At 35.2% G+C, this 24,467-nt stretch overlaps 5 protein-coding genes, 1 long non-coding RNA gene and 1 pseudogene across 7 annotated transcripts; 4 read left to right on the top strand and 3 right to left on the bottom strand.

The window, feature by feature from the left end:
* Positions 1–442: 442 nt before the first annotated feature.
* On the bottom strand, positions 443–1,689 carry LOC107617158 (TGACG-sequence-specific DNA-binding protein TGA-1A-like). Its single transcript, XM_016318938.3, has 3 exons — positions 1,535–1,689; positions 1,115–1,321; positions 443–553 (listed from the first exon to the last, which is right to left on the bottom strand). Exons 1-3 carry the CDS (start codon positions 1,652–1,654, stop codon positions 443–445), a joined length of 438 nt encoding a protein of 145 aa, XP_016174424.1. The 5' UTR covers positions 1,655–1,689.
* Positions 1,690–3,847: 2,158 nt separating this feature from the next.
* On the top strand, positions 3,848–5,476 carry LOC110266937 (E3 ubiquitin-protein ligase NLA-like). The gene is made up of 6 exons (XM_088499230.1): positions 3,848–3,865; positions 4,106–4,320; positions 4,429–4,469; positions 4,612–4,865; positions 4,948–4,961; positions 5,367–5,476. Exons 1-6 carry the CDS (start codon positions 3,848–3,850, stop codon positions 5,470–5,472), a joined length of 648 nt encoding a protein of 215 aa, XP_088355356.1. The 3' UTR covers positions 5,473–5,476.
* Positions 5,477–6,395: 919 nt separating this feature from the next.
* Positions 6,396–6,913, bottom strand: LOC107616695 (uncharacterized). Its single transcript, XM_088499229.1, has 2 exons — positions 6,582–6,913; positions 6,396–6,453 (listed from the first exon to the last, which is right to left on the bottom strand). The coding sequence occupies exons 1-2, from the start codon at positions 6,911–6,913 to the stop codon at positions 6,396–6,398; spliced, it is 390 nt and encodes a 129-aa protein (XP_088355355.1).
* A 2,393-nt stretch (positions 6,914–9,306) lies between these two features.
* Positions 9,307–10,203, top strand: LOC107616046 (uncharacterized). Its single transcript, XR_015900058.1, has 3 exons — positions 9,307–9,444; positions 9,819–9,890; positions 10,125–10,203. It is a non-coding gene; the product is annotated as an uncharacterized LOC107616046 (long non-coding RNA).
* Positions 10,204–10,471: 268 nt separating this feature from the next.
* On the top strand, positions 10,472–11,591 carry LOC148546505 (uncharacterized). Its single transcript, XM_088500318.1, has 2 exons — positions 10,472–10,862; positions 10,954–11,591. Exons 1-2 carry the CDS (start codon positions 10,618–10,620, stop codon positions 11,399–11,401), a joined length of 693 nt encoding a protein of 230 aa, XP_088356444.1. The 5' UTR covers positions 10,472–10,617; the 3' UTR covers positions 11,402–11,591.
* A 91-nt stretch (positions 11,592–11,682) lies between these two features.
* Positions 11,683–15,999, bottom strand: LOC107617480 (uncharacterized; annotated as a pseudogene). The gene is made up of 10 exons (XR_015900057.1): positions 14,887–15,999; positions 14,614–14,724; positions 14,325–14,512; positions 13,965–14,175; positions 13,565–13,802; positions 13,335–13,485; positions 12,878–13,234; positions 12,584–12,770; positions 12,070–12,142; positions 11,683–11,982 (listed from the first exon to the last, which is right to left on the bottom strand). The product of XR_015900057.1 is annotated as an uncharacterized LOC107617480 (transcript).
* Positions 16,000–18,956: 2,957 nt separating this feature from the next.
* LOC107617481 (uncharacterized) lies at positions 18,957–24,411 on the top strand. The gene is made up of 9 exons (XM_021112793.2): positions 18,957–19,274; positions 21,374–22,009; positions 22,141–22,206; positions 22,509–22,551; positions 23,061–23,115; positions 23,297–23,345; positions 23,580–23,647; positions 23,787–23,895; positions 24,086–24,411. Exons 2-9 carry the CDS (start codon positions 21,803–21,805, stop codon positions 24,197–24,199), a joined length of 711 nt encoding a protein of 236 aa, XP_020968452.1. The 5' UTR covers positions 18,957–19,274; positions 21,374–21,802; the 3' UTR covers positions 24,200–24,411.
* Positions 24,412–24,467: the final 56 nt, after the last annotated feature.

Below are 24,467 nucleotides of genomic sequence, written 5' to 3'. Positions count from 1 at the left end.
CAACTCTTTAATCCAAGTAAATATTAATAGCAACTACAAATTCTTCCTAATCATGGCCACTTAGAAATTCTTAATAATTGTTGGGAAACTTTTCTAAAACAATTTTATACACATACGATTTGTTTCTCATTCACTCATATAACATCTTTTACTTTAGACCTTAAAGATCTAACTTTTACTTTCCCCAAAATCTCAATTTAACTTAAAATTCTCTAATATTATAACCTTAATATTTTGTTTTGCATTACAAACAAGATACATTAATTTTTATTTGGATTCAATATTTATTGGTTGATATTACACTGCTCTTTCCATTTTTCTTTTTTTATCTTTCACTATAAAAATTTGGTGCATTTTTAGAATAGTAGTGCATCTGAATATTCGGCAATGATGCACCAAATTTTCATAGTGACAATTAAAAGGAAAACAAAGAAAGTATTGTTCAGATATCTTGGGAAAGCTTAATCCCCAAGGCAAGTAAAATTTGAGCTTGTTGGGAAACTGTAACGAAACGAGAGAATTGATGCAAGAATTCTTGACGAACATAATTAGCCTGTTGTAACAAAAAAAAGCTTCATTTGTTAGTATCCATTAGCTGCTAAATCTGAAATAAATAATTTTATAAGTTAGATTAACTAGGACACAAGCTTTATGGTTAAAACTCTGTTTAATGACTAACTTTATTTTCACATCATAAAATACAAAGACACCAATAGAAGAGATAAAGAAATTTTTTTTTTTTAAATAACACTCAAATCGGTTTCAACGAAATTTTTCGACACTTTAGTTCTCAACAAATTTTTAACTTTTAGAATTCTTTAAAAATTACTTTCGTCAAAAAGATTAGTCTTTCGTCACTTCAATTAAATGTGTAACATACATGTTGAACAAATAAGTTCCTAACAAATTTTATTACAAGTCAATTAGGTCTAAAAATTATTATGAGATTTATTAATTCACTTTTATAACAACAAAGAGACCAAATGAGAATAATTCTCAAAGACTTGCAGAGAATCAACAAAATATCTGTTCTGAAATACAATTTATGTGTTTACTTTCTTTTATTATCACTTTATTTTAGATGGACAGAAAATATGGAAGTGTTGTTACTTACCTGCTTTAGAAAGCTAACCATTTGAGAGACAAAAATCAGTTGAGATCCCTTGTCACCTGCTGCTGTTGCTTTGGCATGCAGTTGATGCAGTTTTTCCATGCCTTGTGAAAGAGCATATTCTGCTTCCTCACATGATTTTCCAAACTTTATAATATCACACACTTGTTCCTGGGAATTACATGAATCTTCAAGTTGTGGCAACATAACCTGTATCCAAAGTAAATAATATATATTATAGGGTGCTTAATTTTAGTATTTATTTGATAAAATTTTAATGATTTCCCTTAGTAAAATGATCTTGTCCAATATTTTCTTTACAAAATATAAATACAACCATATGCATGAGAATGAAAAATATATTTGGACACAGCATGAATCTATAAATATCTCATTTCATTTCTAGCAAACAAGCATCACTACCTGCAAAATTTTAGAAGGGCGAAAGCCTCCGATCCATCGAAAATCGCATTCGTCCGTTCCACAACAGAAAGAAGCAGAACTAAAATTCAAGACATTTACATTTGGAGCACTTGTTTCCATCTGAAAGAGTTAAAATTTCTCTTGAAATTGATGACAAAAACTCCAAGGCACTAGAACACTAATGGTGATATTTAGAAGAAGATTGAAAGCTATATATATAAATTAAAGCACTTTGGCAAACATATTTGAAAGCAATAATAGTTGAGGAAGCTTTATTTATTGTGTTTGGATCTACCTAACAAAAATTAAAGATAGAAAAAGTGACACTACTAAATGTATTATTAATTATAAAGTTGTTTAATCTGGTTTCTTGAATATTTAGGGAATATCCGAACCAAGGTGAGTTAATATACTCTTGGTGTTGGCCCTTCAAAACATCCTAGGACAAGAGTAATGATGTGTAAAACTTGTCTTTAATCTCAACCATGAACTTTAACCCATTCTTGTTCCAAGGAGGCAGATTCTTAGTGCTACCTCAATCTCTCTTTGACTCCCCTTTATGTATCTTTTGAGGGATATACACTTAAAAGAACAAAATAAGTATAGGGACATATTTTATTAATTTCTACTTTAATGGCTGCATTTTGTTTGAGAGATAGGATACAATACAAAGATAGAGAAAGAGAAAAGAATTTGGTGTTTTTTTATCTTATATTTTTTAAAATATAGAAAATATATTACATTTATATCTTGAGATATATTATTTTATTTTTAATTTCAGATTTCACCATCAACTCCTAATGCCATTTATGTGTACATTGGTAAATTTTTTCTAGTTCGATATATATTCGTAAGTTTTAGAGTATTTTTTAACTCAATTCGATACGTTAAAATCTAATTCGGTTAGTGTTAGCAATGAATTGGCATAACTTGTTTAATTTTTGTTATGTATTTTCATTTGTGACATAAAATATTTTATTTTTTTATGGTATAGTTTTTAAAATAACTCAATGTTATTACGAATTAGTATTTATAAAGGTAGTTGTGCAAATTAGTCATTGCAAAACTTCTTATAAACTCGTTACAAATTTGTCATTATAAACTAGTTGTTGAGAAGAGTAAACATTACTAACTAGTTGTTGCGGAAGAATCTATAAATGACTAAACTGTAGTGTTAGGGGAAGTATATTTTATGATTTGTAGTAATTAATTAGTTATTATTAGTATTTTCAATGGTGTTAGATTATATCTAATAATATAAAATGGTGTTTGCTACGGTACGATGATAAATTAATAACTGATACGTTTAAAATATGGATAAATAACAATATGACATGTGGAATTTATTTTCCACATCAGCATTTAATTTTTTCTTTTTTAAATATATAGTATATCACTACTTTTACTAAAACACCATTTTAATTAAATAAAAATAAAAAATATTTATTTATTTAATTTTATAAAAAGACTTAAACATTCTTCCTTTATTTGATTAGATAAAAATACCCTTTTAAATTAATTAAATTTTAGAATTCAATTAATTCTAATTTTATAGTTTCAAATAATTGAAACAACAAAATAAAAACATATTAAAAAAATAAAAAATCAAAATTGTTCTTTATCTGTGTTAAACATATTAAAAAAACAAAAAACCAAAATTGTTCTTCATCTCGGTTCAGAAACCTTCTCGTTCACGCTTCTGAAGGATTCAGTCTTCTTCATCTTCTTCTTTCCTCTTCCTATCCTCTTTGCTCCTCGATCTCTCTCATCTGTCTCACTGTGCGTGTGCTGGGATGCCCTAGCCAATTACCCAACCCAGCAACCTTAGCTCCACACAACGGCTAAACGTGAACCCATCCCTCCCATCACCCTCGAGCTCCTCCTTCCTCTCTCCGTCATCGATCTCACTCCCTCACCTCCGTCCATATCCCGCCGCCGTCGCCGAAACGAGTTTCGAAGCCACCGTTGTTATCGTGCAGCTCTGTTCCACCATCGTGCAGCTACTGTTTCAGCTTTGAAAGCACCGTCGCGCAGCTCGGTTCCATCGTCGCCGGGCTTGCCTCCTTTTTTCGTCGCACAGCTCTGTTCCATCGTCACCGGCGTTATCTCTGTTCCACCTGCCATCCCTTCGGTCGTGCCCTTGTCTCCCCCTTGCTCAGGATCTGCTCTGCTCTGTTCTAGAGCTTCTAGCTTCTAGGTATTTTTTTTAGGTGGCTACTCCAATGAAGATTTTATGATTGTCATCATGTGAAGATATTTCATTTTTACTATTGGATGATAGATTGTAAGGCTTGATTTTTATTTGAAGTAAAAATGTTACCTTTATTCAAAGTGTTGCTAAACAAATAAGTTACACTTTTTAAACAAAGATCATCATGAGAAGATATTTTTGGCATCTTCATGAGAGCAGTTGGCTTTTTTTTTATAACAATTATTGAATAATTGTTGTTAGTTAATTTGTGAACTTGTTATGGGTTGAATAATTGTTGAATAAGTGTTAATTAATCTGTAAATCTTACTGTTTTTACTGTGAATTACTCCATTGTTAATGATTCTGATAATTCATCGAAGAAGGCTGTGTTTGATGAGGATGAGGAAGATAAATACAAAGAAAGAAATTCGGGAAATAGTTTGAAGAGAGAAGAGAGTGGCGGTGGAGGAAAGTCAACCTTGGAAGAATTGATAAGGGAAGAGGAGAAGAAAAAGGAGAAAATCAACAGGAAGGACTATTGGTTGCGTGAGGGAATCATTGTTAAGGTTATGAGCAAGGCCTTGGCAGAGAAGGGGTACTACAAGCAAAAGGGTGTGGTGGAATGATACCTTGGAAACTTCATATCACCGGAAAACTCTTTCATAGTTGGTTAGCTCATAAAGTATGCTCTTCATTCATATAGTACTACCTTCAACAGAAAAATACTGAAGAAATATGATAAGATATTGCATTATTTGTGTCCCTTTTTGCTTGTTATGTTTGGACAATTCAGGTAAAAAATTATTATGAGGCGTGTTAATTAATTCTTTAATCTGTATATGATTAGTACTTAATTAATTCAATTGTATTTGTCACTGCATGCAGGTTCATTATTCCAGGCAAGGACAAATGTTCAAGTCACAGGTCCAGAGTATGCACAAGGAAATTCTGCAAAGTCCTTGGCTTTGTGAGCTTATGGCCCTCCACATCAATCTAAGGGAAACTAAGGTCCAGTCTAGGAAGGCACATGCTTTCTTTGATGGATGTTCTCTAACGTTTAAGGATGGAAAACCAGCACTCACTTGTGAGCTACTTGATTCCATCAAAATTGATATCGACTTGACTTGTTCTATATGCCTGGTAAGTTAACTCATTATTAGTTGTTGGGTGTATTGGAACTAAATTTTTGTGCTTTATTCACATACCGAGCATCTTCATTCAGATTGCAGTCCCACTGTAGTTATTTATTTGTAGATTACTGTTGCTTGGATGCAGCCATGCAAATAGATCTAATTAAGTTAGAGATTGTGTCAGAATTTTAAACCCAAGGAAAAACTTTAGCTTTCACCAAAATGTAGAAGATACTACCTTAGAATTCATAAACTATTTTCTGTATGATTGCATACTGTTTTCTGTTTTTAGAACTTTGTGAAGAAAACTAAAAAAGAATGAAAATAATAAAACTTTTTAGCCTGGAAACAAAAAGTACTATCATTGAAAAGAAGTAAACAGACCCTTAATAGTATCTAATAATTTTTGAATCTATAGCTCTAAAGAATTTAACTTTCAATTTTGGAGTAGCGCTTACAGTGTATCCTTTGTAACTCTATTAATAAGCTAATGTTTGAAATACTTGTACAGCTGCCAGAAATACTGGGAGAAAAGGGCTCAATCAGAAAGGGTAGAGAGGCTTAAACAGATAAAGGAACACTGGGAATCGCAATGCAGGTTATTCGTAGGTGTCTAAGCAAAACGAGTCAAGAAGTCATCTCAGATTCTGCAGTCAAAGATTAAATGTGAATACACATTTGTTGATATATGGTTTGTATATAACATTCTGAATCGTGTTTGTTAAAACCGCATGTAAGCTGGTGTTATTTCTCAAGAAGGGGTTATTTTTCAGTATCACTAATAAGAAAGGTGTTTCCTTGTGACATAAATTTTCAAGCAAAAAAACGGGGATCCAGCGATGAGATGGAAGCCAATTCCCTTTTTTTCTTTCTTTCTTTTCAACTAAATCCTCATTTTGGTCTTGAAAGGTTGATCTATTTTTCTATAATGCAAGAAATATAGTGGATACTAAATCTTCCTTAAACATATGATCCTGATGTTTAACTTTTTACTTTTGAGCATATGGGTGGAGGGCAGGAGATCTTTTATGATATATAATGAAAACTTAAAGCATCTAACTCGCTCTTTCTTTCTAGAAGAAGCTTCCTTCAAGATATACGTCCTTCAAATGCAATAGAGAGGTTGAACCAGCAGAGTTAGGGCATGGTGAATTCATTAAAGATAAATCTGCTTCAAAGAAAATTGTTTGAAGTGGTAATAAACGTGGACGGGGGTCTAATGATCAAGGACGGGGTAAAAAGATATCTAAAAGAATGTACAGTTCCAAACGAGATACTGGCTGCCGAAATGTAAAGGTCAATGAGAATCTAAGTAGGAGGAAAAAGATTCTCTAATATAAGAAAAAATTTTAAAATAATAAAATAAAAATTAATTATCATTTTCATTCAAGAATAATTAGATTTTTTATTTATTTTACCAACTTTTTATTTTAGGAGATGAATGCAGAATAAAATGAAATTTACAGCGAAGTCTAATAAGATATTCATAAAACAGTGGTTATATGGTTATAGGTACTATATACATAAATATATGTAATTATCAGCTATTTCTTATGGAGAAATAATCCAATGCCAACATTGAGTTATGAATTGTATATCTATCATTAACAGAAAATTTGTGTCTTTAACTGATAGCAAATGCATTCATATCTGCATATAAAATATACAAATGTACAACTATGGTCATTATTAACAACAATTTTCTAAGATTCTAAAAGCTTCTTGCCGTTGTTCATCACTCAATTCTTTGGGGAAGTCAACTAGAAACTTGACATGGAGGTCACCTCTTTTCCCATCGTTTTTAAGGGTTGGCATGCCTTGACCTTCAATAACCTTAACATATCCAGGGTATACAACAGTATTCTCAAATGACAAAGTCAGCTTCTCCCCTCCTAATATAGAAATTGGTAAAGAGCACCCTGTGAGTGCATCTACTAGAGGAATCTCAGCAGGAAGGTATCCAGGTTTTTCATCACCCTTGCCCTCAAATTTGATCTTTGTTCCTTTTCTCCATCCTGGCATCACTTCAATCTTTAAAATCTCAATCTCTTGGACCATTACCCTGTTGCAAAATTAATTAATAGTTTAAATTTTAGAGACTAATAGTTTAAATATTTACTCCTGATTCCAGATGCAAAATCAAAACAGACAAGGGGATCAAAATCAATAAACTGGGAAGAAAACTAATCAAAATACATTATTTATATATAAATAAAGCAAGGAGATCAACAATCTTCAAGTAGGCAAAGAGCAATAATGCTGAAACAAAGCAGAAATCTTCAAATCAAAGCATCAATATTGAAAGCATTTGCACTTATGTAGTTATGTTAGCAAATGATAGATATCAAATACTGTAGTTTTTCGTATTTGTATCATGCCTAATTGCCTATAAAGCATACTATTTTAGATCTCAGATTGTGCTATTTTCTAAGTTTGATTTTATTTTTTCCTGTTTAAATTCCTAGTGCTTTCAAGCTAAATTGTGTTTGCATCTTTTTACCCTACATGTTGTCCATATTTCAGATGGGAATTCTTCCAAATTAGCAATGGCTACAAACTTATCTGGGAAGGAACGAAGTAAGAAAATCAAAGGGATAGTTGGGCCAAGCCAGGAAGCTTCTTGGCTGAAATCTACTTATTCGGAGAAGAAACCTGTGTTAGAAATGCCAGCAAACATCCTTACCAGCTTTGATCAAGATGATAAAAGGACTCTGGCGCCTGAGCTGCAAATGAGTATTGTTCCAAAAGACTTATGTTTTCATGAATTGGAGAGTGTAGTTAAAATCAAACAAGTAGAGGCTAAAATGTTTCAGTCACATGCTGATGATGCAAGAAGAGAAGCTGAAGGGTTGAATATCTGGAAGATATGCTCAAGTATGACTCGTTCTATAAATACAACACTCCGTTCAGGCCAAGGATACTTGATTTTGCATTTGTGGATATGCTAGAAACACGAGAACAAGCTCCTGGCTCGTAAGGAATATCTATATTTGTGTTTTCCTCTTTCAAATTTTTATCTGCATAAGCTAACCGCGTCTTATTTAACACAGTAATGATTGTGGGGTATGGGTGGCAACCTGGATGACAAACTACAGGAAGACGTATAGTTATACAATAAATATAATTTTCTTTTGCTAAAAAAAATAGTACTTCAATTGCTAATGTGTATGATTTTGTTGGTAACCTAAAATATTTATATTTTGCAGGTTAATGATGATACAAGGATGCGACATGTGTTGGATTTGATTCTAAGGCCCCACAACTTGATGCTGCATAATGTCATTGAATCTGCTCCCAGGAATTACAATAAGTATAAACAAAAGGAGTCAAACAAAAATTAAATAATCGTAATTGTCATGTAGTCATGTTTAGTTTATATTAACTACTAAGACTTGTTAGTTTCATCTCTTTTACTTAAAAAATTATTATGCACTATATTTTTTATGGACTATTGTTGAAAATTAATGTTTCTGTCTTTCGTTCGATTATAGTTGAATTTAGGTGAAGCTTAATTTTCACTCTAGCATTTTGATTCCTTGAACCACTTCTGTGTTGTAAGCTTAATTGAAAATTTGATACTAAAATATATTAAACATTTTAAAATAAAAACAACATGAGAGAATGGTTATAATCTATCTTCTGAAAATCGGTTCGGACCGGCCGGTTGAACCATGAACCACTACAAAAAACAACTCGGACAAATGTTAAAATTCCCAATTTCAAAAACCGCAATTGAACCGACAAACCGGCCAAGAACTGGTCGATCAAACCAAACCGTCTCCTGGCCGGATTTTTGGAATAAGAGAAAAATGCAAAATTCTAAAAACGATTCGAACCGGTCAAATCGTGAACCGAGAAAAAAAACGGTTCGAACCAAAATTCTGAAAACCCGTTCGAACCGGTCGGTCGAACCGTAAACCGGTATATACGAATCAATCGTATATCAAAATCAAAAGATTCAAAAACCGTCATTAGACCGTTGAACCGGTTGAGAACCGGTCGATCGAACCGAACCGGGGCCCGACCGGTTTTCTAAAATTTGCTCAAAACGGTGCCGTTGGTTAGAGGAACCCTAACCAGTAACCAAAACGCGCAGCACCTCCTTGGCCTCTCCTCTCTCACAGTCTCACTCAGCCACTCTCCTCCTTCCTCTCATCGAGCTCCTCCTCACTCCCTCACTTCCCTCTCTCTTGCCTCTGAACGAACACACTGAAGAACGCAGAGAAGACAGAAGAGAACTCGGACGCAGCTTGGAGGAAGCACCGAAGCAGCCATCTCTCGTCGCCGTTCCTCAACGTCCAGCCACCGCCGCTGCTACAGCTTCGGCGCAACGTCGCCCTTGTTCGCCGCGCATCCGCCTCCTTTTTGGCCAAGCTTCTGCGTCTGTTTTTTGGCCAACCCTTGTTCGAACTGCTTAGCCCTCTGTTCAGTCCTCTACGCCGCGTGTTCGAGCCTCTGTTCAGCCTCTGTTCCGCGGCCTTTCAGCCACCGTTCCGCCATTGTCTGCCTCCATTCAGCCATCTCCGTCGCGATTTAAAGCTCCTCCCTTTCCCTGTACTGTTTGAATTTCAGAACTGGTCCATCCTAGGGTGATTTTTTTTCCTTCTTCTTGTTCTTGTATTAATTATTCAGTTATTGTTTTTTTTTTCTTTATTGTTGTTTTCATGGTTAGTATGTTTTCTTGTTCTTATTTTGTTGTTAGTTTGCTGTAGTTTAAAATGTTAATTGTTCTTGTTACTTTGATTTTCAGTTTTAATTGATCTTATTAACTTGTTAATTTGCTAAATTATTGTTTTGGTATTGTTCTCTACCCTTTGATTGTTATATTGTGTTTTACTGTGGTTGATTTAATAAATTGTTCATTGAGTGGAAGATGAAAACTTGCCATGGTAAAATTGTTGTCTTAGTCAACACATGGTTCAATGATTAACAGAACAATGTATTTTATTCAATTTGCTTCCAGAGTTGGCGTGTTTGGAGAGTCTTGACATTTCTTGCAGTAAAGTCGCTAATTTTGGCATCAGCTTTCTAAAAGGTACTTTCCGTTTCCTTGTATTATTGTGGTGTTTCAGAACAATCAGGATTTTTTATTTTATAGGTTCAACCTAGCATTTTTATCTTCTTCCATGGATTTTTCTTTGTTTTCTGTTTTTATGTGAATATATGGTTATAATTCTGAATGCAGCTATCAACCAATCAGTTTGTCTTTTCCGGGGAAAAATTTCAGTTATATATCTAATCTTCCTTGTGCTTCATTTCTTTGATGTAGACTTCAGTTGTATAAATCATTCTTGGAAAAGTCTCTTTGTTTTTCCTTGCAATTGGCTTGGTAAGCTTTTTGCAGCCAACTCAATTAATTTGAAGCTAAAGTTGGTTGTGTCGGACGGACAAAAAAAGAAGTTTGTAGATTCTTTGTTAACTGATAACCTGTTTCTAAGTATATGTGGATTGGTTTGTATAGTTTTGATCCTCTTTGTTTTTATGTATATCCATACAATGAGAAGAACATTGAGACATCTAAATGGCATGTTGAATAGTTGAGCTATGCGAGTTGCCCAAAGTTTCTTGAGTTTTGTTTTGGAGTTGAATTGTTCACTTTGTATTCTATTTTGTACATTGAAGAAAAAAAAGACTTGGCAGTTACTCTTTCATGCACTATTATTTATTTCTACTTTTAAGCATCAATCTAGGAGTGGAAAATGGTTATCTTGGCTTTCTACTAGTTTTCTCTTCCAACTTGTTTATTTTCTGTCACCATATCAATGGTGAAGATGCTAATATTTGTAATCTGGGGGCAGGGTACATCATCAACTGTTAACTATGACAAAATCTTGGCTAATGCGGTTACCAAGACCAACATACTTGTTGTTGAAGGGTATCTATTTGAACTACCCGATACTATTAGAGCAATAACAGAAGTATGTCAGAAAGCTCGCAGTAACGGTGCCTTAGTTGCAGTAACAGCCTCAGATGTCTCCTGCATTGAGAGACACTATGATGATTTCTGGTAAGATTATTATTACTTGACATTATTCTCCATAGATTTATGCAGACCCAGAGTTCATTCCTTTCCATGCTGCAATTTCTTCTTTCATCAGGGAAATTATTGGGAATCATGCAGATTTAATCTTCGCAAACAGTGATGAGGCCAGAGCGCTCTGCAATTTCGACGCAAAGGAAAGCTCTCCTTCGGTTACAAGGTATCTGAGCCACTTTGTTCCGCTAGTATCAGTAACTGACGGTCATAGAGGCTCCTACATCGGTCTAAAGGGTGAAGCCGTATACATTCCCCCGTTTCCATGTGTTCCGGTAGATACTTGTGGTGCCGGAGATGCATATGCATGCGGCATACTTTATGGTGTTCTAAGAGGCATATCTGATTTGAAAAGCATAGGTTCAATAGCAGCTAAGGTTGCAGCCACTGTTGTAGGTCAACAAGGAACAAGGCTTAGAGTCTCAGATGCAGTGAAATTGGCTGAATCTTTCACATTTCATAGATCTACTATTGGATCAGATATTGGCACTGATCACATTTCTAGTGTCTAATCAGATTGCACTTTGCATTTGATTATGAAGAAGAAGAAGAAGAAGAAGAAGAAGAAAAAATATTCTTTGATTTAGATATATGTAATTTCCTTTTGTTTAGCATATTTCAAAGTTATGTACATACTCTAGTTGTAAAAATAGGCATGCTTTCAATGGAATTACTTAGGCTTCAATTAAGTCTTCCATTCTCAGCATAGTCATTTCTGGTTCATGTACATATGTTTTTCTTTACTCTCGTAATATGAAATTTGGAAAATTACAAAAAGAAGATTCAATCTATATGGCATCCAATGTAAGAACTATATATTTTATGATTCTGGCTCAAAATGAGATCAGAATATTTTAACAGTTATGAATTACATTAAAGGCCTTTGAATATTCACTCGGCTCTTTGCAAAATCAATTGATATAAATCAACTATCCTAAAGCCAGAGCAATTTTTGATATGCTCTTGATCTGACATAATCAAACATAATAAAAATACAACTAACATCACTGTTGAATCTTGTTAACATAGTACAGAGCGCTGTGTTTGTGAATTTCTACCGAACAACTGAATCTGGAGGAGCTTCTTTGGGAATCTGAGATTTGAATAAAAATAAATTAAAATAGAAGACCATTTTTTTACCAACATTAACAGCTAGAACACAGTGTAAGATGATGATTACCTCTCCAGGATTCCATTTCTCTTTTAACCAAATACTGAGATCTGTGGAAACATTCTCTCCTTGGGACATGCTTCTGCAGAAATAGAAAACAAGAATACATGCCATGTAATTTGTAACTTACATATGAAGCCATTTACATTTTGAAATTCCACGAAGATAACCTCAAAAAGCTTCTGCATTAAGCAAAATTTGACGTTTCCACAGTTTCAATACTGATGTAAATTGGAGGCTTTCTACTTTATAAACTATAACTAGATGGCTAAACAAAATACATTTGATCCATGAGATAATAAGTTCTGTAACTTCCAACACAAATTTTAAAGCTGTGCCTCTTTTCATCAAAAGGTCCATAATAGAACAGTTAAAAGGGGATTATCTATGCACTATTGTATATGGCCAGGCAATAATACACGGAAAAAGTTGAGCTAATTTTGGGTGAACAGTGAAAATAAAAATTAGTTAAATTGTCGTAACTAGTTCTGAATTAATTAACATAATGCAACCAAGGACTTACGGAGATTGAACATCTGGTGTAGTCTGAAACATTGGAGTGGAGCTCAAGTCATTGAAGCCAAAGGATGGCTGCTTAGAACTTGAATTCAGGAACATTGTTGACTCCGCTGGGGTAGAGAAGGGGCTGCTTGGAGCACCTGGGAAGCCTCTGCCACTTATGTTTGCAGTGTTGGGTGTAAAAGTGTTTCCTAGTAGTTATTATAACATTTCATAATTAAACATACATAAATGGGGAAGATATGCACCTGAAAAGTGAAAACTGTAGTTGTGATACACTAGTTAAGTAAATATATACCTCCACTACTAAACTGTGAATCACAAGTTCCTCCTCCTCCTCCTCCTCCTTCTCCTCGCGTGCTGCTGGCTTGAAGAAGCGCATTTATAGCGAAATTGTTGGAGAATATGGATCTTCTGAGTTCAGTGAACTCTTGAAGAACTTGGATATCCTCGGGTGAAATGAGACCCGACGAGTTTGGAGGCACATTGAGTAGCAAGTGACAATTTCGACCAACCGACTTAATAGTATATTTCAAGTAGATTGATTGCAGACTTTGGAAGTTCTAAAGGATGCCAAAACCAACCAGGTCTGATTGAGACATCAGAGAGGGCAGGTACCCACTCATGACCAGCCGGATCTCCCTCGGCCGCATATCTGTTAGAAACAAAGAAAACATTGAACAATCTGAGACAAGGCATAACACAAGAAACATATATTAGTCACAGAAAATAAAATATATAATCTAATAACTTACATATTCCAACAGGTTCATATTTTCATGTGGTCCATAGTAACATGAAGTCCTCTTCCCACTTATGATTTGCAACAGAAGAACTCCAAAGCTATAAACATCGTACTTCGTTGAGTATATGCCTTTTCTCACATACTCAGGAGGTACATAACCGCTGCAAAAACAAGTATGAACTCATTAGAGACATGAAGGATTAAGCATGATAAGTCATCATCAGTTCTAATTTTACATACTATGTCCCAACAATCCTGCTTGTGTTTGCTTCAAGGTCATATTTCCTGAAAATTCTTGCCATCCCAAAATCTGATATCTTGGGATTCATATTATGGTCTAATAAAATATTACTGGCTTTGAGATCTCGGTGGATTATGGTGAAATTTGAGTACTCTTGGAGATAAAGAAGGCCTTGAGTAACCCCTTCAATGATGTTGGCGCGCTTGCTCCAGTCTAAAAGAATTGATTTCCTTGGATCTGCATTGAGTTTAATTCTGAATTATTACTCTACAGAATATAGATGCAAAAACACAGTCTAGAATAAACTCTGATTTCAACTCTGATCGAGTTTTCCAGCAAGACTAAAAGAATAAGGTATACATGTAATAACTTAATAGGGGGGCAAGTAATGTAACAGACCAAAGAGAAAATGATCTAAGCTTTTGTTTGGTAGGTATTCATAGATCAAAATCTTCTCATCCCTTTTTGTGCAGTAACCCAGAAGTCTAACCGAATTCACATGTTGTAATCTTGCCGTAAGCGCGATTTCATTTTTTAACTCTTCTAGGCCTTGATTCGAGCTTTCTGAGAGCCTTTTCACAGCTATCTCCTCCCCCTTTCGTAATTTTCCCTAAAAATATTAGCATATAAGTATATGAATAGCTAGTTATCCAAGAGCAGAAGAAATGGGGGTAAAAAAGACAGTTTATTTTCCAGGAAACAGAAGCAGAACTGCATTATTTGAAGCGAAATGAAAAACCTGAAGTATTCAAATTTTACCTTATAAACCGTGCCAAATCCACCCTCTCCAAGTTTATTATCTCTTGAGAAGTTATTTGTTGCCATTTTGATTGTGAGATAACTGAATGCAGTCAAGTCAGAACCATTCCCTTCTACATGATCTTGTTCAGCTCCTGATAAACATTTCCTTATTTTGTATAATGCTTTTGTAATGGTGGCTGCGGTTCCTGCAAAATACAAAAGAATGAGAAATAAATCTTATGGGAAATTGCAAAATATGTCAATCTTGTGATATGATTAATAGGGTGTTACTTTGCTTCATCCTTACCTCTGTGGCAGTAGCAAAACACTATTCCCAACAGAATTATGACAGTTACTGTTGATAGCAGAACAATTATCAACAACCTCCTCTTATGATGATCTTCATCTACTTCTTGAGCTGCAGGATATTGTTGCAAAATGAAGGGATGAAAATGTTATTGTAGAAACTAGGAAGAACATTGTACACACAGCACCACAAATATACAACCAATTATTTGCTATGCTGAAAAACATGATCATCATCCAATTTTGAGCAATGTTTTTTGGTAATTAAACTCACCTGCCTTTGAAAGGATCCAATTGTCATCGTTGGCAAGTTGGAACACACTGTAGCCAAGAAGTCCCTTTTCCTTGGCATAAGAAACTTTGGCTCTGATTGAATCCACATCATCAAAATCAACCCAAATGGTGGCTGCAACTGTGAACTCATCCACCACAAAAGTGTTATTAAATCTTGAAACAACACCATTATTCCCGAAGCTTCTAAGAAAACTCTTTATCAACTTGTAATGGCAGGTCCTGATGCTGGTGCCGCGATGCAATTCTCCCCTTGATTCACAAGTGTCCATGCATATCCATGATAAGGCAACCCAATTACAAGCTTGTTAGATGAGAATCCCCTTCTTCTCCATTCTTTGATACCAGAATCAGTGTTGTCCCAATTAGTTGGACCATACAAAGCTGCATGAAAACCCGTGATATTGTTCTTTGTAGGAACATAGTAATCATATGCCAGAAAATGCACCCAATCCAAGTTCCTCTGCATTGAATCAAAAGGGTAACTCGTTGAATCTGAAGGTCTAAGGTAGTAACCCGCCATCACTAACAATAAATCTGGTTTACTGGAGTTTCTTGCCTCAGAAGTTATGGCAGCTCGCCACTCCTCCAGAAGTTTCCCGAAATCGGCAAGCTCCGAAGCCGGTACTGGGGATGCTCCATTAAGTTCTATGCCTTGAAAACCATGTGACCTTGCTGTTGTAATAGAAGAATGAATGAAGGATTTTCTATGAGAAGATTGGTTTAGCATTGAGAAAAGGAAAGTGTTGAAACGGTTGGGTTTTGGAACTTAACTGTTTGGGTGAAGGCTGAGAACTTGTGAAGTTCAGAAGCGTTGATGAAGATGTTATAAGAGGTGAGTGAAGAGTGTGGATTTGATGTCTGAAGCAGAGATTTCACTGGCAGAATAGTAATAACCAGCTTTGACCCATGTCCATGATGATGCAGAGAGAGTGAGAGGAAGGAAGAAGAGTAAGAAGAAGCAAGTAAGCATTGATGTTGAAGCCTATGTGAAAAGTTATGATTCAAGTCCACATCAAGTATTTCTAGATTCCAGAAGGAAGCAGGTTCCACGTTGAGGAAAATTTGCATCCGCCCAAGTCTTCATTTGATAGGTTTGAAGGGACCGCTTTGAGTCTTTCTAAGAGGCTGCCAATAAAAATATCAAGCATGCTGGTACAGTGTATACACACCAAAAACTAATTATTACGTATTTATATATAAATATAAATATATTATTTACATGATTTTAATATATATTAATATTTTAATAATATTTTTAATTTTTAATGTATAAATATTATGATTGTAAGTTAATAAATTATAATTTAAATAACATAATCTTTCTATATTCAATTATTTATTTAGAGGTCTCAAATTTAAATTTGTCTATTTTTTAAAAAAAAATATCATGGTTATGAAGTCAATTTAAGAGTGTAATTTGCTGTTCACAGTCTTGGTTACATTTGACCTTTAACGTATCATAGGGTTTTTTGGTCAACATATTTTTAATCAATATTCAATACTAAGCAAGCTATTCTCCATTCCAGTTGTGTTGGGTTTAAGCGCTCTCTCTCGTTTTTTTTAGTTAGTGTTTTTTTAATACAGTCCCTACACATTTAAAGATTTTTATCACATAAGTTCGATGAAGTTGATTTGACCTCAATAAAAATTTTTCACGCAACATACGCGTGAATTATAATTTTTTTTTAAAAAGGATAAATCGATTTCTAATTTTTTGGTTTGTAGTATTTAAATCTTTAAGAATTTAAAAATATATTTAAGTAAATTTTTAAAATTTAGATATATCGATTTTTGAGTCTAATTTATTCAATTTTAAAAATTTTTTTATCTATCCGTATCAACCAGATTAGTATAATAGGAATTACGTTTGATTTTTTCGTTGAGTCTGACTGACTCAAGTAAATATGAGTCACGTCCATAAAAAAAATAATACTTAGCTTAAACTGTCTGCAAATATTCTGCACCTCGTCCACTGTCGCAGGCACCGCTAACCCGCAACAGTTCCAACCTATGCAACTCATGGTTGCAATTTGCAAGTGGAACATGCTAAGGCCTGCCTCCTAACCTATGTTTTGTATTTTCAAGTACCTTTTCTTCCTAGCAGCTTCTACTGACTCATATTCTTCATTTTGCATGTTCTCTGCTATTGTCTTTGGTTTTGTGATTTTCCTCTTTCTCTTCAAACTCAGTTACATTCTCATAATTTATGCTAATTCTACCTCCTAATTCCCTATTGTTCCCATTAAATCAGTTCTCACATCAAGCTTAATTTTCTCCTTTTTCATCTTTACTTGGTAATTCAACATAATAAAAATTTCAGTTGCCACTACAATGCATTATTTTTTACATCATTTTCCTGTCCTTCCATTATGCATTCATCTTATCTCTGAATTTCCATATTTGCTTTCCTTTTCTTACCCTTTCGATCCTCAAATTGTTTTCTGTTTTTCCGTGCTTTCTGCTAATTCATTATCTTTAATTGTAGCCCCCTCTTTCTCATTTCTCCTTCAATATCTGCATTATAGTATGGCCTGTTTTTGCTGTCCCTATATACTTTGGACTTTGTCTTTCCTTTAATTGTCCTTCACCATGTGTAATCTATTATTGTTATCTTTTGGTGGATTTGGCTCAGTTTCCATGTAGATTGTATTTTTTGGTTTAATGGGCCTATTGGCTCATTTATTCCCAACCTTTCTATTTAACTTTTTTCCTTTTACCTCTTGAAATTTTGTTTATAACTCACCTAACTTTAGAAAATATCTTCCCAATTCTCCTAACTGCTCCAAAATTTCATTCTTTGACACAAATCCTTTCAGCTACTGATTTTCCGAACCTTCTCCTACTTGCTCCTCTGCACTATGACTTTGCGCTACTCCATCTCCTTGATTTTCGCTTGCAACCTCCTTCCCTCTTTGTTTTTCAATGCTGCCCATTCCACCAGCTACACTATCAGCTGAGAACTGTAGATCCTCACCTTTCTTTTCAATCAGGTTGAGTGCACGCGCCTCTTCTTCTTCCACTTTGTTGTCTGAAGTTTTTTCCCCAGGTCTCTATGCCTCCTTGTACATGAGCGGTTTCGCCTTGTTAACTCCAAGGTCAGTTGAATATTTGGGTTTACTTGGATCCCAACTTGCCATAACTTGAGGCCTCTTGTAGTCCTTCCTCCCATGTCCCAATAAGCTACACTTTAAACAGTAGCTTTCCTAAATTCTTTTATACTTAAATTCAATTCAGGTATTTGGTAAGCTCTCTTTGGCCATCCATAACCCAGTTGGTAGTGGCTAGGGGTTAGGGGTGAAAAAAGGTCAGGCGGCCTGTCAGGGGCCTGCAGCCTAGCCTGTGTTTAGCCTGGCCTAACCTGACCTGTTATAAAATAGGCACAGGCTCAACCTCTTATAAAAGCCTTATTATGTTAATAGGCCAGACTCAGGCTCACTAATTAGCTTTATTGGCCAGTCAGGCCAGCCTGAGCCTGTTAATACATAATTACATATATAAATAATTTTTTTATTATTAACAAAATTATAAGATATTTTAAATTTATTATATTTAATTATAAATAGTTTTGTATATTTTAAACACTTTAAAGTTTAAAATTTTTTATAAATATTAAATATGATATTTTATATATAAATATGTCTATTAAAAAATATTGTTTTTAAATAATATTTTTTTTGTAAAAAAAAAATTAGCAGGCCTTTTAACAGGTTTCAGGCAAGGCCAGGCTGAGTAACAGGCCAGACTTAATACTTTGAAAAAAGTCTATAGCAGGCTGCAGGCCAGGCTCAGGCCAATCAATTATATGACAGGCCAGGCCTGTTAAGAGTAAAGCCTGGCCTGGCCTGGCCTGTGGCCTTATTATATCCATGGTTTTGAAAATCAGATTAGATCGGTCAGTCAAACCGATTTGACCGTGAACCAAACATCTTTACGGTTCAGTTCTCCATCTAAAACCGTAAAAAAAAAAACGCTTATAAATTGTTGAACCGGCCAGGCAAACCGAACCGGACCAGGCCGGTTTTAAAAAAAAAAAAAAAAGAAACGCAGCTCACTCCTCAAGTCTTCAATTCAATCTATTTCCCCGAAAATCCAAAACAAAAAAGAAACCTTAGCAGTAGCCTCCCCCACCGCCGCTCTTCTGCCGGCATCTGTCGCGCTCAACACCACCGTCTTCGTCTGGGCGTCTAGCCCGAGTCTCCAACCCCTCTCTTCATTCACCAAGCGCAACTTCCATTCTCGAATTCGCCGTCCGCCGTCTTCTCTTCGTTTGCTCAGCCACGCTTTTGCCGCCGTTCGTCGTCGTGCTCGTCGCGTGGTCTCCGACTCGGTCGCGCTTCTGCCCTTCTGCTCAGACTGCTTAGAACGAAGGCAATGACTTCATTTTTTTTCATTCTTTGTTCTTCGTTCTTTGCTTAAAAATCATCGAATGATTATTGAAAATTTGAATGTTTTGTGGTTTTAGTTTTGTATTGAGTGATTATTTGATTATTGATTAGCTCTGGTTCTGTTGTTTTTCTGTTCTGCTATTCTCCGTCAGTAGGTGGATTACTTTGTTTTTCTATTTTTCTGTTTTTGTCTGGTAAATTAGAGAAGGATAGTGCATGTTGGGTTTCTTTTTGTTCACTGCTTGGAATTTTGTTGCTGAGAATTGTTCATGTCTAATGATGTGTCTTCTGATAATATGTAAGTCTGTTTCAGGTGGTTAATTATTATATGTTTTCTTTCTGTTAATTTTTAGTCCCTTCCTCCTCAACCCTCCCGACCAGAAACCCCTTCACCTTTCAAATTTGTTATTTTTGTCCCTGCCTGTAGAAAGCTATTGTAGAAGAGATTCAGCTTGATTCCTTTGTAGGATTTGATGGGTTCCTTTACCAAAAAGTTTTAACAGATTGTATTAGTAACTAATACCATTATTTAATGAAGTGATATATACTTGATCACTACTAAACTGGTCCAGCAAGGGGGATTATTCTCATATCTTGAAGGTGATTTTTCCATTATCATTATGGGGGATTTTTGTGGCATGTATGATTCCCTTACTTGCAAGAAACTGTTACTGTCATATTCCCTTTCAATGCTGTTGCCAGTCCTGAATGCTCAACATTAGTGGTTGCTGGGAGGAATGGGAATAAGAGTACCTATTCAGAAGACTGGCTTGCAATAATGATTTGCTAAACTGTGTGACTTTTCTGTATTAGTCTAGCTACATTGAGAAGCATTATGTTGTACTATAAATTTTTGGATTGGTTTCAACTTTCAAGTTTTCTCCAATAGGATTTATTTGAGTGAATTACATGATGCTACACATCCTGATGTCAATTTTAGCAGTATTTGATGGCTGTAAGTAGTCTAGGGTTGTAAAGCACCACTTTGATATTAACTTTTATCTTAATCACTCCTGTTCAGGCTTCTCTGTGTAGCAGAATATGATTATCTTATTTATTTATTTATCTTTTGAATACATGGTGTGATTTTGGACTTTTCAAGTTTAATTTGGAATTAAGAGAGCATTGTGTATTCCAGGATTTATGTTAAGGCAATGTAGTGGGGAACAGTGGAGCTTTTTCTTAAATTTCGATTAGTAACAAACTGAATGACAAATTGATAATCATAAGGGTAAATACCTTTTCAGGTATCAATAGGCCTTGTGGAATAATAGAAAATCATTTTTGTCCTATTTTTGTTTTTAGTGTTTATTTATAATTTATTTATTATTTTATTATAAAACGGTTTTTCTTATTGAACCATGGTTAAACCAGTTAGACCAATAAACTAGTGAACCAATAACAAGCGGTTCGATGATCGGTCCGGTTTTCAGAACCTTGGTTATATCCAAAGCTACTTTCACCCAGAGAAATGATTTCTCCAACATATTGCTGCTTCTTGGATCCTCTGTTTCCATTGTTATTCCCATCTTGGCTCCAATGATTTTTGCAGTGTTATTGTTGAGATATGCCTGTGGAAACCCATGCATATGCACCCATAACTCTATTCTATCATGGTTTACTTCATGTATGGACTCCCTCTGGTTACACATCTGCAAGTTAACTAGCTGCCCTCTTATACTCCATGGTCCTCCCTTCAATATTTGAAGCCCTTTCCTCTGATCTTTGAAGCTGATAAGGACCTTGTTCCTTCCTACCTCCGAAATAACAACTCCTTATGGATTTCCCCATAACCCCATAATAGCATTCCTTATCACCTTGAAACTTAGTTCCTTATCCGATATCATCTTGCCCACCAAGTTGAAGCAGTCAGATTTGTGTTCCTCTTCTATTCTCTGGTTGATTGCAATCACTTTTCCTTTTATTGGTTCCAAACCAAAGGTTGCCATACTTTTGTGCTGTGTATTTTATGTGTGGTGTGTAGATATGCTAGTTGTGTGAGTGTTGGTGTGTAATACTTGATGATTCAGTGTTATATGTGGGTAAAATCTATAGCTAACCTAAAATATTTTCTTGTTGTAGGTTGGTTTTGCTGAAAGAGATGATATCAGAGTACGGGATCCACTAGAACCTTACGTTCTAAGAAGCTCTCCTAATGAGAGAACTCGCTCTCCTGCTGAGTGAGGGTCATGCGTTAGGACTTAGGACCTTCTTGTTTATTTGAATGTGGTCAAATGAATGTAATAAGATGATTTGGATCTTGGAATAAGGTGAGCGAGTGAGTGGAATTTTGTTTGGTGTAGTAAACGGGGCCTAGGCCCAAGAAAAGGATTAGACAGTAATATTTGAGTGAGTGAGTGAGTGAGTGGAATAATATGGTTTGCGAGAGTAAAGTGAACATTAAAAGCCCAACTTAATTGTATGGGCCAAGCCCAAGAAAAGTAAACATTCCTTAACACTACAGCTTCGAATTTCGATCCATTGGATCCCGGAGTGGCAGTGTTCTCCTCCATGGATCGCCGGAAAAAGAGAGAGAAAACGACGGTAACTAAACCCTCAACGGTAGATGCCCCCTTGCCACCGAAAATCTCACCTTCAGAGGCATTCATCGTCACACTTTCTTCCGTTTTGGGGTTAGGTTTAGCGTTCTATGTAGCTAATAGTGGCTTCTCTATAGACCTCGTCACTGATCCTTCTCGCACCATCTTCTTCATCTGGGTACCTTCTATTCCTCCTTAGTTATTCTCTTTTCAATGTTTTTGTAATGCTCCGTTGATTCCTATTTTTGGAAGAAAAAAAAAACTTTCTTATTGCCTTATTCTGCATCGTTTTTCTTTTTTAAATCCCAGCTTGTGGAGCTTCCAATTGTGATCCTTCTCTACAGTCGCTATCGACAGAATCCCCGGCAGTGCATGGTAGCTTACATTTTCTTCAAAAATTTTCCCCTTATATGATTGTCTGAACTTAGTCGGAAGCACATGAGAAAAAAAGAAAAAGAAAAAAAAATTGGAAAAGGCCTTTATCTTCATTTGATAGTGATAACAATGTAGTTGGGAATTCATGTTCATTGGACTTCAAAATTAAAATATTTTTTTCTATATTTTTTATATATGTTTGTTGTTTAATTTACCAATAATACAGCAATTTCGAGCACATGCGGTTTCCTCGTCTGGAGGATCTAATTTCTTAGTGTTTGGTTTTCGTGTGTCATGTGCAGTACCTGCGAGCCGTTGGACGTGGCTTGCTAGCAGTTCCAATAGGTTAGTTGAAACTTATGCTTCCTCTTTTGTCTTTGTTCTTGATCAATTTGGATGTCATTGCTTTTTGTGTTTGTACCATCCTTTTTGAGTTTTTCTTCACAGCCACTGCACTGCTGGCCTGTTATTTCCTTCAATAACCTGAAATAGTTTTCTTTTGGGAAGTCAATGTATTATAGATTGAGCCATAAAAGTGTTTTCTGGCATTAGAGTAGTTAAATCAAGGTCATAGGTTCAAGCCGTGTAAAGGCCACTGATGTGATTATCAGGTTAGGCTGCATATATTACAATCTTTGGATGCAGCCATTCTCCGGATTCTGCATTAATGTGGGGTACTTGTATACCAGACTGCTTTTTTTTAGAGTAGTTAAAATTAAACAAAGTTATTAAGAATCCTTTCCTCATTTTTATATTACCTGTGTATTTTCCTCATCCCTATTTGTGTTGTGCTCTTTCTTGGCTGACTCATTTTAATTTTTTTTAAGCTAACTGATTCACTGTTTTTATTACAGGGGCGCTACTAAATTGTTTAGGAGCTATTGCTTTGGGGGCACCTGTCACATTTCAGTATGTGAAATAAGTGGTATATACAGTTTTTTGTTTTATGTTATTTCAATCTGCATAAGACTGCAACGCTATTGCTGTTGAGGAGGAAATAAGGGGTTAAAAGTATGTTTGTATATTCTAATTGAAGCAAAATGTGTGGTATTTTATATAATTCTAACTTCCGCAAGTCTCTGTAACTCAGGTTTCTCCCAAAGACTGTAAATTGGTCTCTTATGATGTCATTGTTCACAGTGAGTGTCTATTTTACTACCATTTTCTTATTTTACATCTTCTTGAAGACTACTCAATTGTTGTTTTATATTTGACTTGTGTGGTGTAATGTATTTTTGTCCATTGATTTTGTGGGGATACTTTGCATTCTTGAAAACAGTTTTCAGATGTATGATTACCAGATTTCTTTTAGGCCTGTGGCTCGTGATTGTGTATAAATTAAGTGTATAAACTCACATTTTGTACTATAACAGACAGTTCCAGCATCATGTGTTCTTGGTTCATCATGGGCTCATTGGAAGCGGATCTTTGCACAAACACAGTATGATTCTTGTATTTTTTGTTTCCTTACCATGTTTCTTCATTAAAAACAAAAGAGAAAAAACATTCTTACCATGCTGCACACAGACATTCTTGTATTTTCCTTACATTTTCCCCCCTCTCCTTGTATTCACATTTAGGCCAAATGGATCTGTAGAGTATTTGATTTGTTTGCCAGCTCATGGAGCAGTTATTGGGGGCTGGTTTGGGGCTTGGCCAATGCCACTTGACTGGGAGAGGCCATGGCAGGTAATCTCCTTTTTATAAACTCTTCTCCCATCTCAACTCACAAGTTACTTACCACTGGTCATGTGTCTATAATTTCTTCTATTCCTATGAAGAGAGTTCACTTTAGATGTAACACTACTCTTATACTTACTAAAACTATTTTTAATCTGTTTGGCCATCATGATCTTAATAACGTTCCATTATTTGTTAGGAATGGCCTATTTGTGTGAGCTATGGAGCAATAGGTGGGTACATGGTGGGATTGGTAGCATCATGTGTCTTTGTTCTTGCTCGTGCTAGATCGCAGCATGTCAAACAAACGTGAAGTCCCGATTGGCCACAGGAAATTTTGATTCATCTTCTGATTTTTCCTTGTGAATGAAAAATGGAAAAATTAACTAGTATTGGTTCAAATGCAAGTTAAGCGCAAGGAAAAAATGTTTGTCCCCTGACATTTCTAGTTTTTTTTTTTTTGGTTGAATTTAATGTATTTTTCTAATTGAAATCATGTACACATGTGGACAATTTCTTGTGCAAGTTTGTTCTTGGATATTTGATTAAGTCTTAATTCAGAATTTTTGTGAAAGTTCTAA

This window comes from Arachis ipaensis, chromosome B9 (genome assembly GCF_059453495.1).
Source record: "Arachis ipaensis isolate K30076 ecotype BB chromosome B9, ASM5945349v1, whole genome shotgun sequence".
NCBI classification, from domain to species: domain Eukaryota; kingdom Viridiplantae; phylum Streptophyta; class Magnoliopsida; order Fabales; family Fabaceae; genus Arachis; species Arachis ipaensis.
The sequence above is the reverse complement of the archived record's forward strand: the minus strand, read 5'-3'. Positions and strand labels throughout refer to the sequence as shown.

Bases quoted from the DNA above. Each gene is read 5' to 3' on its own strand.
- LOC107617158 (XM_016318938.3), bottom strand. From the start codon at position 1,654: ATGGAAACAAGTGCTCCAAATGTAAATGTCTTGAATTTTAGTTCTGCT. The intron at 1,322-1,534 runs GTAGTGATGCTT...CTTTGGATACAG, and splicing joins GCCCTTCTAAAATTTTGCAG to GTTATGTTGCCACAACTTGA. The intron at 554-1,114 runs GTAAGTAACAAC...TTGTTACAACAG, and splicing joins TGGTTAGCTTTCTAAAGCAG to GCTAATTATGTTCGTCAAGA.
- LOC110266937 (XM_088499230.1), top strand. The intron at 4,321-4,428 runs GTACTACAAGCA...TCATTCATATAG, and splicing joins AAGGCCTTGGCAGAGAAGGG to TACTACCTTCAACAGAAAAA. The intron at 4,470-4,611 runs TATTGCATTATT...ACTGCATGCAGG, and splicing joins ACTGAAGAAATATGATAAGA to TTCATTATTCCAGGCAAGGA.
- LOC107616695 (XM_088499229.1), bottom strand. From the start codon at position 6,913: ATGGTCCAAGAGATTGAGATTTTAAAGATTGAAGTGATGCCAGGATGG. The intron at 6,454-6,581 runs GCAAGAAGCTTT...TGTTAATGATAG, and splicing joins GAATTGAGTGATGAACAACG to ATATACAATTCATAACTCAA.
- LOC148546505 (XM_088500318.1), top strand. From the start codon at position 10,618: ATGGTGAAGATGCTAATATTTGTAATCTGGGGGCAGGGTACATCATCA. The intron at 10,863-10,953 runs GTAAGATTATTA...TTCTTTCATCAG, and splicing joins AGACACTATGATGATTTCTG to GGAAATTATTGGGAATCATG.
- LOC107617481 (XM_021112793.2), top strand. From the start codon at position 21,803: ATGGATCGCCGGAAAAAGAGAGAGAAAACGACGGTAACTAAACCCTCA. The intron at 22,010-22,140 runs GTACCTTCTATT...TTTAAATCCCAG, and splicing joins GCACCATCTTCTTCATCTGG to CTTGTGGAGCTTCCAATTGT. The intron at 23,648-23,786 runs GTATGATTCTTG...ATTCACATTTAG, and splicing joins CGGATCTTTGCACAAACACA to GCCAAATGGATCTGTAGAGT.